An 18,656-nucleotide genomic window follows, 5' to 3' on the forward strand; every position below is an offset into this window, starting at 1 on the left:
TGCAAAGGGTGGAGTATATGGGCTTGGTTTGGATGGAAGCATGCATACCTGTGGCTCATCATCTAAATCCAATAAATATTCAAATTATACTGATATTGCTCGTGGTATAGAGAGGTTGAGGTGCGATTAAGGAAAACAATTGCAGAGCAACTACAAACAATCAATTCCATTATGGCTCATCATAACAAAATGATTGCCGCATTTGCTAAACATGCAAATATAGATTTGGATTTAATGGATTTAGATGAAGATGATCACTCTACTGATAATGCTACTCGTGGAAGCAATGCAAACGTTGGTGCTGATGTGGAACAGTAATATTGATGGTGATAGAAGAGGTGCTAACAATGAGACTACTGAAGTTGTGGGCCTTGATTATGGGCTAAATCATAAGACTTGGAAAGTATACACAAGGAAAAGAAAGAAGGATGGCGTGGCTACAAGAGGTGCATGAGAGTGTGCCTGTTTAAGGGAAGATGTCAGAGAGAATAATCATCCTATCATTTCTGTTATTTGTGTGGGGTCATTTCTTAGCGATTTCTTAGGGAGCACTGCGTGCTTGGGGCTGATAGCTAACACTATCAGTTTGTTATTTTGTCTTATTCATATTACTAGCCTTGTAATTGTTCTTCCAGTAATACAATTACAGATTATTCCTCATATTAGTTTTCATAATATTTCACTGTTTTATTCATCAATTCACACACACACCTATCAATTGGTTTGACCTACCGGATCAAAATCACTACCGCACCGGAGCTGTAGATGCCACCAAAGCCTAAGATGGGAGAAAGAGTTGATGCCCTAGAAGCAGAGATGGGTGAGATGAAGTCAGCTTTATTACTGGAAGATCAATTACAGAGTGTTACAATGCAACAACAAAGCGTTGTGTTGAGTGAATTAAGCAAGCAGCTAGAGAAGCGACCATCACCAGAGTTTACTCAGACTAGTGAATCTTCCGCCAACCAATTTCAGGAATTGCGACTTTCCGGAAAGAAGGTTAAGTTACCGGTGTTTGAAGGAGACGATCCTGTAGGATGGATTACTAGAGTTGAGATCTACTTTGACGTACAGAAGACGTCGGAGGAGATGCGCGTAAAACTTGCACGTCTTAGCATGGAAGGAACAACAATTCATTGGTTTAATCTGTTGATGGAAACAGAGGATGACTTATCTTGGGAGAAATTAAAGAAAGCACTGATCGCTCGTTATGGCGGTCGTCGATTAGAGAATCCGTTCGAAGAATTGTCCACCTTACGTCAGAAAAGAGGCGTGGAAGAGTATGTGGAAGCGTTTGAGTTACTCTCGTCTCAGGTGGTGTAACGACCCAAAATTTGAGAGATTAACTTAGTTTCCAATTTCTCTTGCTCCTAATTCTTACCGAAGGCTTGACTTTGGTTAAGGTATAATTTACAACCCCCACCTAATAATTTTCCTATCCAAAACAGTACCTTTTAACTAGTAAATAAGCATGATTACGTGATGTAAACATAACTGGTATATCTGAGACTAGTTGCAGAAGTAAAACTTTATAATCAATTATCAATGAAATTTATTAAGTAATTAGAATAACATGATTAAATCAGAATGAAAATACTGGTAACACTTGAAATTCATTTCATTATGATTTAAACTTGAAAACAACAATAAATAGAATATTTAAAAATCAAAATGCTAGCTTTGGTAATTGAGTACTGTTCAGATTTTCATATTTAATTTCAACAAAATAGTTGCGGTAATTCAAGTCCTAACCAATTTCATATTTTTAGAAACTTAATATCTCTAATAATTGCAAGCAGGCTATAAATCTATGGCTTAAAGTAGACCGATTCTGAATGAGGATCTATGACATAGAATTTGTCTTAAATTACAGTAGTTAAAAAATTTAAGGTATACTTCAAAAATTGTTTCCAACGAGTAAACCACTTTTGGATTTTCATAAAAGACAATTGATTTCTAACAATAATTAATAATGAGACAAAAAAATGTAAGAGGGAAAAATATGCTTACTTGAAGTCTAATGGATGTTCTTTTAATGTCAGTAATTGGTTCTCTTTTCTTTCTCCTTCAAGTCTCTATGTTTCTATCCCTCTCTCTCTAAATTTCTCTCTATTTTCTCAGTAAAGTGGTGAATGAATGGAATAAAGGAGGTAACCGATTGTTATTAATAGTGAAATAACCCTCCCACTAACTTCCTTCCTAAAAGAGTGCACTAGGCTTAAGGAATGTGAAGTGCAATTGATCACGTACTAGGAAAGGAGGTTACAATGTTTTCTTTCTTTCTAAAAAGATGGAACCGAATATGTAGTGTGGAAGGTAGAACTGACCAAGTAACTAAGAAGAGAAGTTGAAATTGATTTTCCTATTTTCTCTCACGCCAACCACTATAATGTATTGCCTTATGTTTCACTTGGTTCCTACATTTAATACTTTAATAAATTAAAAACCTAAGAGTGGGTTTGGGAATTTCTATAATGACGGTGATCTAAGAGGTGGTATAACCTGCTAGTTGTACGTGGTGCATGTGCCATGAAACCAAGTCAAAATCCCTTGAATAATACTCCATAATATTAGGGTTACTAATCACACTATTTAATAATTAGTATAATGAATTTTGGCTATATAATTTGAAAGAAAAATACAAAATATTATTATCACTCAATGAATCACAAAGGTAAATTATTTTAAAATCAAATTAAGATAAAATAATTTAGAATAAAAAAAATATGATAAAATACCGGGATCTTACATTCTACCCACCTAAAATAGTTTCGTCCTCGAAACTGACTAAGAAAAGTAGATTTCCCGAATAAAAAAATGAGACAAATTACTCGGATGTTACATTCTACCCACCTAAAATAGTTTCGTCCTCGAAACTGATACTGAAGATAAATTCTAGATATTGTTATCTCAGGGAATCGACTAGACTTATTAACAACGATATCGAGATTTACGCATTTATGCTTAAAGAGCAATATGTTTCAATCAAGAAACATACTAACAAGGTTCGAGTGGTGTATAGAAACACACAACATCTCTTGAAGACTTCCGAGGACATGACCAGCACTAAAAGACTCACTCAACTACCTACAACCCCACAGTCCGAACTAGATCGAACTGCTCTGATACCAACTGTAACGACCCAAAATTTGAGAGATTAACTTAGTTTCCAATTTCTCTTGCTCCTAATTCTTACCGAAGGCTTGACTTTGGTTAAGGTATAATTTACAACCCCCACCTAATAATTTTCCTATCCAAAACAGTACCTTTTAACTAGTAAATAAGCATGATTACGTGATGTAAACATAACTGGTATATCTGAGACTAGTTGCAGAAGTAAAACTTTATAATCAATTATCAATGAAATTTATTAAGTAATTAGAATAACATGATTAAATCAGAATGAAAATACTGGTAACACTTGAAATTCATTTCATTATGATTTAAACTTGAAAACAACAATAAATAGAATATTTAAAAATCAAAATGCTAGCTTTGGTAATTGAGTACTGTTCAGATTTTCATATTTAATTTCAACAAAATAGTTGCGGTAATTCAAGTCCTAACCAATTTCATATTTTTAGAAACTTAATATCTCTAATAATTGCAAGCAGGCTATAAATCTATGGCTTAAAGTAGACCGATTCTGAATGAGGATCTATGACATAGAATTTGTCTTAAATTACAGTAGTTAAAAAATTTAAGGTATACTTCAAAAATTGTTTCCAACGAGTAAACCACTTTTGGATTTTCATAAAAGACAATTGATTTCTAACAATAATTAATAATGAGACAAAAAAATGTAAGAGGGAAAAATATGCTTACTTGAAGTCTAATGGATGTTCTTTTAATGTCAGTAATTGGTTCTCTTTTCTTTCTCCTTCAAGTCTCTATGTTTCTATCCCTCTCTCTCTAAATTTCTCTCTATTTTCTCAGTAAAGTGGTGAATGAATGGAATAAAGGAGGTAACCGATTGTTATTAATAGTGAAATAACCCTCCCACTAACTTCCTTCCTAAAAGAGTGCACTAGGCTTAAGGAATGTGAAGTGCAATTGATCACGTACTAGGAAAGGAGGTTACAATGTTTTCTTTCTTTCTAAAAAGATGGAACCGAATATGTAGTGTGGAAGGTAGAACTGACCAAGTAACTAAGAAGAGAAGTTGAAATTGATTTTCCTATTTTCTCTCACGCCAACCACTATAATGTATTGCCTTATGTTTCACTTGGTTCCTACATTTAATACTTTAATAAATTAAAAACCTAAGAGTGGGTTTGGGAATTTCTATAATGACGGTGATCTAAGAGGTGGTATAACCTGCTAGTTGTACGTGGTGCATGTGCCATGAAACCAAGTCAAAATCCCTTGAATAATACTCCATAATATTAGGGTTACTAATCACACTATTTAATAATTAGTATAATGAATTTTGGCTATATAATTTGAAAGAAAAATACAAAATATTATTATCACTCAATGAATCACAAAGGTAAATTATTTTAAAATCAAATTAAGATAAAATAATTTAGAATAAAAAAAATATGATAAAATACCGGGATCTTACATTCTACCCACCTAAAATAGTTTCGTCCTCGAAACTGACTAAGAAAAGTAGATTTCCCGAATAAAAAAATGAGACAAATTACTCGGATGTTACAGGTGGGGAAGCTTCCTGAAGAACAGTATTTGGGATACTTCATGAGTGGGTTGCAACCCCAGATCCGGAGAAGGGTGCGTACACTAAATCCTCAGAGCAGGATGCAGATGATGCGTATGGCGAAGGACGTTGAAGATGAGTTGAAGCAGGAAGACGACGATGACAAACCCAATGGAAGGAAAGGAACGAATGAGAGAGTGGGCCGTAATGATTGGGCCGGGTCACAAATGAGGAATCGGAGCGGGTCAAGTTACCAGGACACGACCCGATCTGGAAATAGGAGTTGGACCAACCCGGTTCAGAAAACGGGTTTGACGGGATCTAACTCAAATTCAACGGCCTCTCTGTCTTCTACTGCAAAGAATGGTGAAAATTCTGGATCTACAGAGAAATGGAAGGGAATTCGAAGCATCCACAACAAAGAGATGGCTGAACGTGTGATGAGAGTGTTGATCTTGGGAGAGGGAGAAACCTTGAACAAAGAAGGAGAGATTGTAGCGCTGGAAATGGAAGGAGCTGGAAGCGATGAAGAAATAGAGATTGAATGCAACTCCATGGGGGTGCTGGGTACCATGGGGGAATACAGAACAATGAAAATTGAAGGCATGGTAAAAAAATGTTGGGGTATTGGCTCTGATTGACAGCGGGGCTAGCCATAACTTTATTTCTACGGAGATTACCACTGCTTTGGGTCTTACGGTGACTCCCATAGCATCCAGAAAAATAAAGTTAGGTGATGGACACAAAGTCACAACAAAAGGAGCGTGCAAAGGAATTCAAATGAGGTTGGGATCGATTGAAGTATCGGTGGATGCGTTGGTATTTTAATTGGGAGGAATTGATGTAGTGTTAGGGGTGTCCTGGTTGAGTACATTGGGGGAAGTTGTAATGGATTGGAAGCTGCTGACTATGCAATTTTGGGTTGAAGGTCAAATGGTGAAACTGCAAGGTCAAGGGGTGAAGCAGGAACCACAAAGCTTTCTCAATACCTTCTTAGAAGATAAACAACATAGAAGAGGATTGGATTGGGGGTGTTCACAGGGAGGAAGAGCTAAGAAGAATAAAGATGTAGCTCAGGAAGATTTAAGTTCAATCTTAGAACAGTTTCCAGAAGTTTTTGTAGATCAAATTCAACTTCCACCAGAGAGAACACAAGTTCATCAAATTAAGCTATTTCCAGGCCAGGGACCGATCAATGTGAGCCTTACAAGTATCCTCACCACCAGAAAGAAGAAATTGAAAAGCAGGTTGTTGAACTCTTAGCAACAGGGGTTATTCGTCCTAGTATGAGTGCTTACTCTAGCCCGGTTATTTTGGTCAAGAAGAAGGACAAAAGCTGGAGGATGTGTGTTGACTACAGAGCTTTAAATAAGGCTACAATTCCAGATAAGTATCCTATACCTGTTGTTGATGAATTGCTTGATGAGTTGTATGGGGCTACTATATTTTCTAAAATTGACCTAAAATCTGGATACCATCAGATTCGAGTCCATGAAAATGATATACACAAAACTGCTTTTAGAACCCACAATGGACATTATGAGTATCTTGTTATGCCTTTTGGATTAATGAATGCACCAGCCACTTTTCAATCAACCATGAACGATATTTTTAGACCCTTCCTAAGGAAATTTGTTCTAGTATTTTTTGATGACATCTTAATTTATAGTAAAGATTTAGCTGAACACCAAAGCCATCTGAATCAAGTGTTAACTGTACTGTTTTCCAATTGTTTTGTTGCAAATTTGTCCAAGTGTAAGTTTGGATGTGCTGAAGTTGATTACTTGGGGCATGTCATTTCGGGGAAGGGAGTTGCAGTAGACCCCGAAAAAATACAGTGTATTCTTGATTGGCCTGAACCTAAGAATGTGAAAGGGGTTCGAGGTTTCCTGGGCCTTACTGGGTATTATAGAAAATTTGTAAAAGATTATGGAAAGATAGCCAAACCTCTTACTGAATTGACAAAAAACGATGGTTTCTCTTGGAGTTCTACGGCTGCTGAAGCTTTTAACAGACTGAAACACATCATGACCTCACCCCCAGTGTTGATGCTACCAAATTTTTCCTTACCTTTTGAAATTGAGTGTGATGCAGCTGGTAGGGGTATTGGAGCAGTGCTGATGCAAAACAAACAGCCGGTGGCTTATTTTAGCAAGGCTTTATCTGCTGGGAACCTGTCAAAATCTGTGTATGAGAAAGAGTTGATGGCTCTTGTTCTTTGTATCCAACATTGGAGGCATTATCTGTTGGGGAAAGCTTTTACTGTGCATACTGATCACAAAAGTCTCAAGCATTTTCTGCAACAAAGGGTGACATCACCTGACCAGCAATGTTGGCTGGCTAAACTTTTGGGATATCAATTTGAGGTAAAGTATAAACCCGGGTTAGAGAATAAAGCTGCGGATGCCTTATCTAGATGTCATGGTGATGTGGATTTAAAATCCTTAATCTCATATCCTACGTGGTTGGGTGGGAAACAGTTGTTGGAAGAAGTGGCTAAAGATCCTGCTATTCAGAAAATAATGACAGAGGTGCAGAATCAGCAGGAAATTAAAGGTGGATATGAAGTAAAGCAAGGTGTCTTATTTTATCAAGGGAGATTGGTTATTTCACCTACTTCACCTTCCATTCCATTACTGCTCGAAGAATTTCACAACACACCATCTGGTGGTCACTCTGGCTTCTTAAGAACCTACAGGAGGCTAGCAGAGAACGTTTATTGGATAGGAATGCAGAAGAGGGTCAGGGATTTTGTGAGAGCTTGTGAGGTATGTCAGAGACAAAAGTATGCAGCAACTACTCCTGGAGGCTTCTTACAACCTTTACCCATTCCAAATGTTGTATGGGAAGATGTGTCCTTAGACTTCATTACTGGTTTGCCTAAATCTAAAGGATTTGATGCTGTGTTGGTAGTAGTGGACAGGCTGTCCAAATATGGCCATTTCATCTTATTGAAACACCCTTATACTGCCAAGTCAGTTGCAGAAGTATTCATCAAAGAAATTGTGAGGTTGCATGGAATTCCACAATCTATCATCAGTGATAGAGACCCTATTTTTATCAGCCATTTTTGGAGAGAGCTGTTCAAACTACAAGGTACTAAGCTGAATATGAGCTCTTCTTATCATTCGGAGTCAGATGGACAAACTGAGGTCCTCAATCGGTGTTTAGAGAGCTATTTGAGGTGCTTTGCTTCTGAACAGCCCAAGTCTTGGTCACATTGGATACCCTGGGCAGAATTCTGGTATAATACCACCTATCACATCTCTATTGGAAGAACTCCTTTTGAGGTGGTCTATGGACGACAGGCTCCTAATCTGCGGAGGTTTTTGAGCAATGAAACTAAAGTAGCAGTTGTTGCTTTAGAATTGAATGAAAGAGACGAAGCTTTGTCGCAACTGAAAGCGCGTTTGTTAAGAGCTCAACAACAGATGAAGAAATATGCTGACATGAAGAGAATGGATGTTAAGTTTGAAGTTTAAGAATGGGTTTTCCTCAAGTTGAGACCACATAGACAACATTCTGTGATTAAGAGAATCAACCAGAAGCTTGCTGCTCGCTTCTATGGTCCTTTTCAGATAATTGCAAAAGTAGGAGAGGTGGCCTACAAATTGAAGTTGCCTGATCAATCAAAGATACACCCAGTTTTTCACGTATCTTTGCTCAAGAAGGTTGTAGGAGATTTTGATGTGCAAGGAGATCTTCCTAAGGAATTAGAGTTGGCTGTAGAAGATGATCACTATCCTGAAAGAGTGTTGGGTTCTAGAGTAACTGTGAGGGAAGGGGTAACAGTTCCACAAAGTTTGATTCAGTGGAAGCATAAGTCTGTAGATGATGTGACTTGGGAAGATGATGATGTCTTGCATGGCCAGTTTCCAGAATTTATCCTTGAGGACAAGGATGTTTTGAAGGAAGGAGGTATTGATAGAAGAGGTGCTAACAATGAGACTACTGAAGTTGTGGGCCTTGATTATGTTCTAAATCATAAGACTTGGAAAGTATACACAAGGAAAAGAAAGAAGGATGACGTGGCTACAAGAGGTGCATGAGAGTGTGCCTATTTAAGGGAAGATGTCAGAGAGAATAATCATCCTATCATTTATGTTATTTGTGTGGGGTCATTTCTTAGTGATTTCTTGGGGAGCACTGCGTGCTTGGGGCTGATAGCTAACACTATCAGTTTGTTATTTTGTCTTATTCATATTACTAGCCTTGTAATTGTTCTTCCAGTAATACAATTACAGATTATTCCTCATATCAGTTTTCATAATATTTCACTGTTTTATTCATCAATTCACACACACACCTATCAGATGGTTTAGGAATGAAGGAAAATGTTTCATATTTTGTAGGCACTTTCTAGTTATTAGAACTTTAACCATTTTGGGTGTTGAGAAAAAGTTTGATATTTGTTGTTATTTGGATGGTTAAGTGCTAAGATAATGATGAAACAATTTATGTTTACTAATGATTTGTAGTATCAAGTATGGAACTTGATGATAGACACAAGTTAATGTGCATAATATAAATATATATTAAATTTTTGGGAGAATATTAAAAATTGCTTATAATTTATTTGTGACAGAATATTTTATATAATTCTGTCCCAAAAGATATTTTAAAAAATAAATCAGATTTACATTAATTCCATATTGTCCCGAACTCCGTCACAGCGTTGGGACGGAATATAAGTATTATGTCGCAACCTTGGGACGGAAACAAAGATGTGTTAAAAAACAAATAATTACATTATGTCCCACATTCCGTCCCAAATATGTGACGGAAGAAATAATTCCGAACCCAACTGATTGCGACGACACTATTTGCGACGAAAGAAAAATGTTGCAAATTCCGTCCCAGATTTCAATTGGGACGGATATTTACACTATTGTGCGACGGAAAATTCCGTCCCTGATCAATGTTTTTCTTGTAGTGATATATTTTATATCATATATTTCCCTTGTTCCTGAAACAATAGAAGGGACGTATAAGTACTTGAATCGTTACAAAAAAAAAAAATTAGAGTAATGTTAGTGGAACAAACATTAACACCCAAATACTAGACATTTGCACAGTTCAAATTAAATTACGTCTATCACATTATTATCTTTTATCTCTCTCAGAGTATATACACTCATATGAATGCGCACAAAACATTTTGCTATGTATTGCTGACCGGTTTTACGTACCAAAGATATCTAGATACTTGAAAAGTTGAACCAACAAGCAAGTAGATTCACGAAGTAGTCGACCTGAACAAAAAAAGTAGAGAAAACAAATGAATCATCGGTACCCAATGAAAAATTTGATGATTTGTAAGGGGAATAGACCAACATACCCAGTAGCTTTATAGGCAGAAACAGAAAATTCGAAGCCAGTACGAGGAAGCTAGGTGCTGACCAACATTTCACAGAAGAAGTCCTATGTACACGTCTATACATGTCAGATTCATAATTAGTGATTATATGATGTTTTGCCAGTTCCTAGAGATTTAAGACAAATAACAATGATTATAACCATCATTTTTATAGTGATGGATTAAGTCCCATGGTTTTCATTCTCACATTAAGAGAAGTTTTCCACGTTAAAAATTTCTGGTGTTCTCATTAAATTTAGAGCTTTTACTTCTGTATATTTTGTCTACGGTACACACTCTGATCCAAATATAAGACTATATACCACATCACCATTCTATTAAGAAAATTGATAGCATGGACCATTCTCGAAAACAAGGTGAAAGTAGGAATTTATAAAGGAAAAAATTGAAAGATATAGACACTATTGGAAGGACATATATGCAGAAAAACATATTTAACTCTTATTTTTATATTAGACAATTAATTGGATCTCTTCCACTACTGAATTTGGTATTACTTGTGTTGTCTTGGTTCATTTGCATCTTCAAAGTTCAGTTGGTTGTCAACTCTTTATAACTCTTACTTGTAAGGAATGTATTTGGTACATATTTTGCTTCTCTTTTTTATCGATTGGACTATAGCATTTTAGCAACAATGATAGGTTGACACTCTTAATGTGTACACCCTTTGTATCACTCTAGAAAATTTAAGTTAACCAAATATATGGTCTATGTAACCACATTTCTTTATTTGCGTGACCACTATTTGTCCATAATTTATTTGGTTAACTAAGCGGAAAAATAGTGGTCACGTGCATTTTAGTTCCGTGACCACATTTTTTCTGAAAAATTAGCGGTCATGCAACTGAAAAATGTGGTCACACAGACCATATATTTGGTTAACTGAAATTTTTCAAAGTGATACAAAAAAGTGTACACATTAAGAGTGTCAACATATCTTTATTCGCATTTTAAAGTATTTGAAAAACAATGTAATAGTTACAACTCTTTCATTCTTGAAAATAAAATGGAAAATTGAAAAAGAATTTGGTTGGAACTCACACCTCAGCATAACAAATGTCCTATTATTTTTTTAATATTGTTAAAATTTACAAAGATTGTCTAGTAAGTGCAGCTCCTTATGGTAAATATGATGGGACATTTGTTATGCTGGTGTGCTAGTTCCAACCCGCAATTCTTTGCTTTTTAAACACTTATTGTGTGTGAGTTTTACCACTAGAATCTTAAGAAGAAAAGATTAATTTATAAAAATTAATCATTTTCAATATTTTAAAAAGTATTCTTCCAAAAAATTCACAAGATGGAAAAAGTAATCCGCTTATTTCGTTCTTTTGAAGAATGTCTCAATTTTTTTACAGAAATATATTCTTTGTTCCTCTAAGCCTGAGATATATTCACAGTTTTGAGGGTGGAAAATACTGTATATTTCAAATCCTAAGCAAGACAATGATATCTCTTGCCAAATTTAAAGGCATCCATTCTAGTTTTAGTTATTGAATGTTAGCTTGAATTATGCAATGAGAATCAAAATACATTTGCTCTCGAATATGTTTTATTATCCTCTATGACATGCTCAATCTTCAGCAAATTTTGAACAAACAGTGCCACCTCTATTGGTGATTATCGATGCTTGTGTAGAAAAAATAGGTTTGTTATTTTTTCTGCTACACTGCAGTTTCTGGAGACAAATCACAACCCTTACATACAATTTTTAAAACACAAATAAAATGAGATAGATAGAGAGTAAGAATACGTATAACGTTTATGATAGAAGGAAATATTCAAAAAAAAACATTATTCTCTTGCAAAAGTGTCAATCACTCACATTAGACTTTTGTTGAAATACCATTTCTGGCATATGTCATCCCTTAATGCGATTTTTCATTGTAGAATATAAAATCCTCGAGATGAAGCGTATCTGAGATGCTAAGAGAATGAAAACTGGAACACCACCAAGGGACAAGATGGGTCCTAGAACAACCCCCCTAGAGCCAGTGTGATTTTGCTTTAAGATCATATTAAGCGCAGCGTAAAATGCAACCATCATGGAACAGACAGAGAAAAGAAGGAGCGCAAGGCCAGTTATTAACTTCACAGGCAAGGCCTTGAGAAAATCTATGGCATGGCAACTCGATGTGAGAATCGAAATGAAATACAAGACTGAAGTGGCGGAAGTGATGATAGATACCGCATTGGCTAAGAGAAACATTTTAAATGTATTTTGATCCAAGGAGATGGGTGTACCAGTTTGTTGATTGTTTCCACCCGGGATGGTAAAGGCTGCTGCAAACATGACAGTAAGGACGAGAGAAGCCACAGCTATATAACAACTAGCTGTGTCTTTTGTCCATTTCTCTCCAGCTTTCACTAGCTCTTCATGGCTTTCAATGAATACATCATAAGGCTTCTTACCATCCTCATTTTTGGCTTCCTTGCACATCGGATGCACAACTTCCTCCACCGCCTGCATTGATTTCAAACAATCTTAATCTTAATCTTAATATTATACATTAGAAAACACTTGTAAAAAATATTTTTGGCAAGTGTCAATAAAGCAATCTAATATCTTAAATAATGATGTTTCTTGAAAACCTCTACAATCTCTCCGTCCATTGGACCACTCCTAATTTTAAATATTGTTCCAACAGATAGTGTATGAATGCGTACTTCCCACCATTTAATTGTCATGTGTTATTGCCACTTGTACCCCATGTGTCTAATAGGGCGCGCGAGAAACTCATAAGATAGGAAAAGTAATAGTCCAATAATTATCACGTTCTTATGTCGTTTTTTTAGATGGATTCTAAGGTGGTGGTTGCTCAAGAATTATCACTTTCTAAGATCATTTTTGAGATGGATTCTAAGGTGGTAGTTGATATGGTGAATTCTAAAAAGACTCATATACGTTTCCGTCAACCTCTCCATGAAGTCAACAAGTGTGCATATTTACTAGCTAATAAGGGTGTCTCTACCCCTTTGAATGTGATTACTATATATTTGTATTAGCTGATATAATTTAAAGTTAGTTAGGTTGTTAGTTTAAATGATAGGAAAAGGAATGTGCATATGTGATGTATGAGAATGCACCAGTGTCACGGTGTTCTAAGAAGGAAATAGTAATAACTATATCCTCTTGTGAGGCAGAGTACATTGCAACTTCAATAATTGCATGTTAAGCATTCTAATGGAAGAGATGAACTTGAAGGAAGTTGAGAAGATGACTTTGTATTGCTAGTAGATAGCAAGTCATCAATTGATCTTGCAAAGCACCAAGTTGCTCATGGGCGGAGCAAACAGATTGAAACAAAGTTTCATTTTCTAAGGGATCAATTAAGCAAGGAGAAATCGGAGCTGCAATATTGCAAGATAGATTTAAAACTTGCAGATTTGCTAACAAAGCCTTCGAAGACTAGCACATTGGAACACCTTAGAAGAAGATTGGTAATGGTATTTACAACTAACTTGATTTGAGGATTTTAGTTGATATAATTCAAAGTTAGTAAGGTTGCTAGTTGAATAACTAAATATTAGTTAGGTAACTTAAGCTACAAGTTACAACTTAGTTTTAGTTAGTTGTTGATTCCCATGTTTCATAAATAGTCCCTAATCGCATAAAAATCAATATGTGATCGATTATTCAATAAAAAATTGGATTTCTTATCATCTCCATTCTCTCCTAATCTCCAAAGTTCTCATTACTTTCTTTCTTCACCAAATCACTTTCATACAAGAGTATTGTTCTAAACCTGTTAATTGTTCTGTCAATTCAATATTTCTTTTGCTTGATCTACTTTTAATTCAAGACATCAGAGGTGTTTGTACCTCACGACTAGCTTTGTAGTTTGTTCCCGTTATAGATAGATAGACAGACAGACAGATAGATCAGATCATAGATAGAGATGAGAGAAATGACCTTAAACCATTGAATTTCTCTTTGTACTTGCATAGCAGGACCCCATCTGCCACCGCGGATAGATGAAGGAACTAAAAGTGCTGCCATGTGCAACATATTATTGTCAACCGAGTCTGTGCGATATTTAATCATCTCCTTCTCCAATCCATTAAGAGAATATATGAGTTTGAAAACATATCTTCTGCGTTTCAGAATTGCATACCAAAGTATGCCTCTACCACTGTTATCAGTGACTGAAAGTAGATAAGGATTAGCATTCCTCATAGCATTTATCAATGTAATCGTTCCATTCTGGGCAGCATACAACATGGCTTCATGTGCTGAAGCTTGTCTGAGCCCTAAACCATTAAATCCTTTGAGATTTTGGATCAAGTATTTCATTATTCCCACAACTTCATATAAGGTATATTTTCTTGCATATATTTCCCTTGTTCCTGACACAATGAAAGGAACTTATAAGTACATGAATCATTGCCGAAAATCAAATTAAATGAGAGTAATATTGCTTACCAAAGATATCTAGATACTTGAAAACTTCAACCAACAAGTATGCAAATTTATGAATTAGTCGATCTGCACAAATCAACAAATCATCCAGTAAAAATAAGCACAAATATCGAAAAATGAAATAAACAAATCCATTTGCAAGGGGAATGGAAACAAACATACCAAGTAGTTTTATAGGAAGAAACAGAAACTTTGAAACCATGAGGAAGCCAGGTGCTGACCAACATTTTACAGAAGATGATGTCGCATGTACACTTCTATCGACATAAATCAATCGTATATACTCTAAAATTTCGGATTCGGGAATCCCATAGTTGTCTTCAAATTGTTTTAGGCTTAAATCTGTAATAATAAAATTGTTTTAGGAATAGATGAATTATTATGTGATACACATAAATTGTGTTTCTAACATGAACCTCTCAAAATATAATTCAAAGGTTAAACCATATCAATTTTAGTGAAAAATAGTTTTATATTAACAAAAAATGAAGAAAAATACAGTAGTTTATTAAAATCCACTAGTAATAGTGAAATCCACTTTTAAATCGGGTCCATATTAGACGTTTCATACAATAAAGGTAAATCTTAGCTTGGAAACTTACGATTATAAATGAAGTATTTTGCAGGTTGGAGGAATCGTCTGTTTGGAAAATTAGGGTGCAATTTAAATTTAGCCAATGAAACTAAGGTGGAGAATTTGTTGGATTCCTCATTTCGTTCTTCGTTGTTGATTTCACCGTATGAGGCTTCATGAAATAGATCATCCGGGTAAAGTTTGAGTAACCTCAAAGCCACCTCTAGCATATCAAGCATACATTTGAAAAGTCAAAATGAAATTCAAGCTAGTATTTCATAATTTTGTATTTAGTTCTTTAACTTGTAACACAATTGGAACTTTTAAATTCGGTTACCAAATACTTCGGCCGTGATACATCGGTCAAGAAGCAAAACTCGATTTCGTGAATCTTTTTTGAACACTTCTCCGGGAGTTTTTGAGTAAAGAAAACCAGTCATTTTTTTGTGTCCTTTACCAGCAGCCATATGAACGGGGAGTTCTCCGTTTGTATTATGTGTCATCAGGAACATCTCCCCCATTTTGCTATCTACCAGACACTTCACTATATCTATTTTTGCATTATAATAAGCTGCAAGAGCAAGAGCTGTGTCACCATGCCTATCTTGCTTTGTTACAAACTCATCTCTCCCTTCTCTCACCAACATTTCCACATTTTTCAGGTTTCCAGCATTTACTGCAATGTGAAGTAGCGTCCTAGCTGAAGTAGAGGTTATATCATCATATACATTCTGATCTATTTTGATATCTTCAATAGGATCACCTCTCTCCACCATCCTGAATAGTTCTTTATGTTTCACACTAACTATATCATCATCATCTGCCATTTACATTTAAACATGCATAAATATTATATTGGAGGGAAAATCAGTACAATATATATTCTCTATATTATACTCCTTTCAGTCCTATTTATAAGAAACAGTCGACTTTTTAGATTTATCAATTAGTTGATGTATCCGGCCTATATTTACGACTGGATACAACAATTAAACAGTGAATCTAAAAAATTAATTGTTTCTTATAAATAAGATCGAAGGAAGTAACAGATACATATTTACATTTCAATACATACCGTGCTGCAGTTTATCTAGATTGATTTTTAAAGTTTTGCCATAAACCACTGACAAGTGACTCCATGCATAGCTGACTAATTCAAAATGACAAAGCTCATCCTGAATCTGTCGTCCACATGATAGTTGAATAATATGCAAAGCTTTTGCATTCTTCATCTTAAATGAAACCTCTCTTTGATAAGCTTCAGAAACACTTTGGTGAGCGTCGACGAGTCCTTTGAAATATTTACCATATCGATCCGTTACATTGTAATCAAAAGATATTACAGGAAAAAGAGTATGTGTGTACATGATTATTTCTGGAGACATTTACAATTTTATGTTTCTGGATTAGCAATGAATCTAAATATTTATAACATTTTTGATAAATCAACAATGTCATAGGGCTAATGATGATAAATATGTTAGGGGTTCATATAATATACTTGATTTTGAATTATTGATGACAAATATGTTTTTAATTAGGTGATAGAGAGGGGGAGAGAGTAGATTGTCCTTTTTATGATAGGGGTTCATGTAAGACAAAGATAGGGATTCATAGCAAAAGTTATTTTTATTTTTGTCAAAAATCAAATTAGGCTTCACAATTTTTTTCAAAAAATAAAATTGGTCTTCATTTTTTTAAAAAAATTGAGGAGTTCAGTTTAAAAATTGTTCTTCTTCCACCCAAAATTGTTCATTCTCATACTAACTAACGAAAATACTTCCCACGTGACTTAAGTCACGTAGGCATTATACCCAGCGTAACTTAAGTCACGTTGGGCTACAACCTGCGTGAGTTAACTCACTCTGAGTTATAACCTGCATGAGTTAACTCAAGCTAAAAATACGGAGTTCGACTTAAGTCACGTAGGGGGTATTTTCATCAATTTGCAAGGGAGTAAGCAATTTTGGATGGGAGAAGAGCAATTTTCGTACAGTTTAGTACAAAACAGAGGCCCATTGGAGCATGGGCTGAAGCACATACAAGAATAATTTGAAAATTGTTCTTCTCCCTTTTAATATTGATCATTTCCTTGTATCAGCGGCAGTTAACTGTCGTTCGCAATTTTAAGCGGTAATTAACTGTTGCTGACACTTTTAAGATCGGTTCAATCACTTTTTAAGTCGGTTTAAACGACTTTAAAAGTGTCAGCAGCAGTTAACGGCTGTTAAAAAATGTCGAGCGACAGTTAACTGCCGCTGATATAAGGGAATGAGCAATTTCATAAGTGAGGACTAATTTTTGAATAATGTAAGGACACTTCCCTAAAAAAAAAAAAAATTAAGGACACTATTAATAAAATAACAAATTAAGGACACACATAATTCTGGGGTAAGGGTTTACCACTTTTAGATTAGACTAGATACTAACCTTGCTCAATATCTGTGGTAGCTTCAAACTTTTTGCCTTTTTTGTTGCTCAAATGCCTCCATGTTTCAGAATTCTCTTCCAAGAAAGCCTCAGCAGAATCACCAGTACTGATAACATCCCACAGACCTTGCCCCATCAGGTAACTTTTCATAAGAACACTCCATCTTTCATAGTTGTCAAAGGTGAGCACTTCTGGAACTATTCCAACCGAGGAGGGAACACTCGTGGCTTTCATTTTACGTTAAATCAAATGTGAAGTTACTCTAGATAAACATGAACTTGAGATCTAATAAGGAATGCCAATCAACTAACCTATTTATAAATAAAGACACTTGATGTGCATGACAACAACGTAATGTATTAATTTAATTTTATAGAGTATTATTTTATGTTAATGACAAGATAACTTTCTGACACTAGCTAGTATGAAAGTCAAAGAAATAAGACTTCAAAGTTCAATTTTGGACTTTGGTCATCTAACGTGAGCAAATGTAAATTGTAAAAATTAAAAGTTGATATTTTAATAAATCTATTACTAGTATTTGTTATGATATAACTATATTTTTTTTTATCAAGCCAAAATGGAAATATATTACTAAAACAGAGCAGTCCCAAAGGCACAAGGTGTGCCTTGGAGACTACCACAGAAACAAGAGTTACAACAGTTACATACCGAACACAGCAAAAACAACGTTAGCCTATACCCAAACAAACAAGAGGGCTAGACCACCATTGCTGAGTACCGAAAACAAAGGTAGCATTTCTAGCTTTCAGCCAACCTAAAGACAACGTCTTAACCTTGTCTAATAAACAGGGGGTGGGAGTAACAACATTATTAAACAAGCGATGGTTTCGTTCTTTCCAAACAACTCAGGCACACAGAAGCCAAATGAGTTGCGAAAAAGAACGTCTAGCATGACCACCACCTAACATATAAGTAAACTGTAACAAATGGTTGGAAATATTGTCTGCATCCACCCCATAGCAACCAATCCAGCCATGCACCAAATGCCAAAGCGAACCGAAAGTATTACACAGTAAAAAGAGGTGTTGTGCCGTTTCTGGATGACCGCAGTCAGCAACACATAAGGACATATCGGGCGACAACACCTGTCTAGCAATCAAATTTGTTTTAGTTGATATAACTATATATTATCAACATGTAACTTATTAATTAATGAATGATGATTGCTTCAAA

At 35.3% G+C, this 18,656-nt stretch overlaps 2 protein-coding genes across 2 annotated transcripts; one reads left to right on the plus strand and one right to left on the minus strand.

Annotated features, from left to right (window-relative positions):
* Window positions 1-765: 765 nt before the first annotated feature.
* On the plus strand, window positions 766-8,706 carry LOC146920682 (uncharacterized). The gene is made up of 3 exons (XM_085711194.1): window positions 766-1,314; window positions 4,660-4,861; window positions 8,357-8,706. Exons 1-3 carry the CDS (start codon window positions 766-768, stop codon window positions 8,704-8,706), a joined length of 1,101 nt encoding a protein of 366 aa, XP_085567320.1.
* A 3,036-nt stretch (window positions 8,707-11,742) lies between these two features.
* LOC146920683 (uncharacterized) lies at window positions 11,743-17,751 on the minus strand. Its single transcript, XM_085714118.1, has 8 exons — window positions 17,459-17,751; window positions 16,104-16,319; window positions 15,366-15,848; window positions 15,057-15,251; window positions 14,617-14,796; window positions 14,458-14,520; window positions 13,948-14,381; window positions 11,743-12,498 (listed from the first exon to the last, which is right to left on the minus strand). Exons 1-8 carry the CDS (start codon window positions 17,691-17,693, stop codon window positions 11,896-11,898), a joined length of 2,409 nt encoding a protein of 802 aa, XP_085570244.1. The 5' UTR covers window positions 17,694-17,751; the 3' UTR covers window positions 11,743-11,895.
* Between the last annotated feature and the right edge of the window lie 905 nt (window positions 17,752-18,656).

The sequence above is a fragment of the Medicago sativa genome, chromosome 5 (assembly GCF_051527215.1).
Source record: "Medicago sativa cultivar Bolivia chromosome 5, Bolivia_mono, whole genome shotgun sequence".
Lineage (NCBI taxonomy): Eukaryota > Viridiplantae > Streptophyta > Magnoliopsida > Fabales > Fabaceae > Medicago > Medicago sativa.

Bases quoted from the DNA above. Each gene is read 5' to 3' on its own strand.
- LOC146920682 (XM_085711194.1), top strand. From the start codon at position 766: ATGCCACCAAAGCCTAAGATGGGAGAAAGAGTTGATGCCCTAGAAGCA. The intron at 1,315-4,659 runs GTGGTGTAACGA...CGGATGTTACAG, and splicing joins TTGAGTTACTCTCGTCTCAG to GTGGGGAAGCTTCCTGAAGA. The intron at 4,862-8,356 runs GTAATGATTGGG...ATGTGCAAGGAG, and splicing joins AACGAATGAGAGAGTGGGCC to ATCTTCCTAAGGAATTAGAG.
- LOC146920683 (XM_085714118.1), bottom strand. From the start codon at position 17,693: ATGAAAGCCACGAGTGTTCCCTCCTCGGTTGGAATAGTTCCAGAAGTG. The intron at 15,849-16,103 runs GTATGTATTGAA...TGTAAATGGCAG, and splicing joins TCTAGATAAACTGCAGCACG to ATGATGATGATATAGTTAGT. The intron at 14,521-14,616 runs GTATGTTTGTTT...TGATTTGTGCAG, and splicing joins TCTTCCTATAAAACTACTTG to ATCGACTAATTCATAAATTT.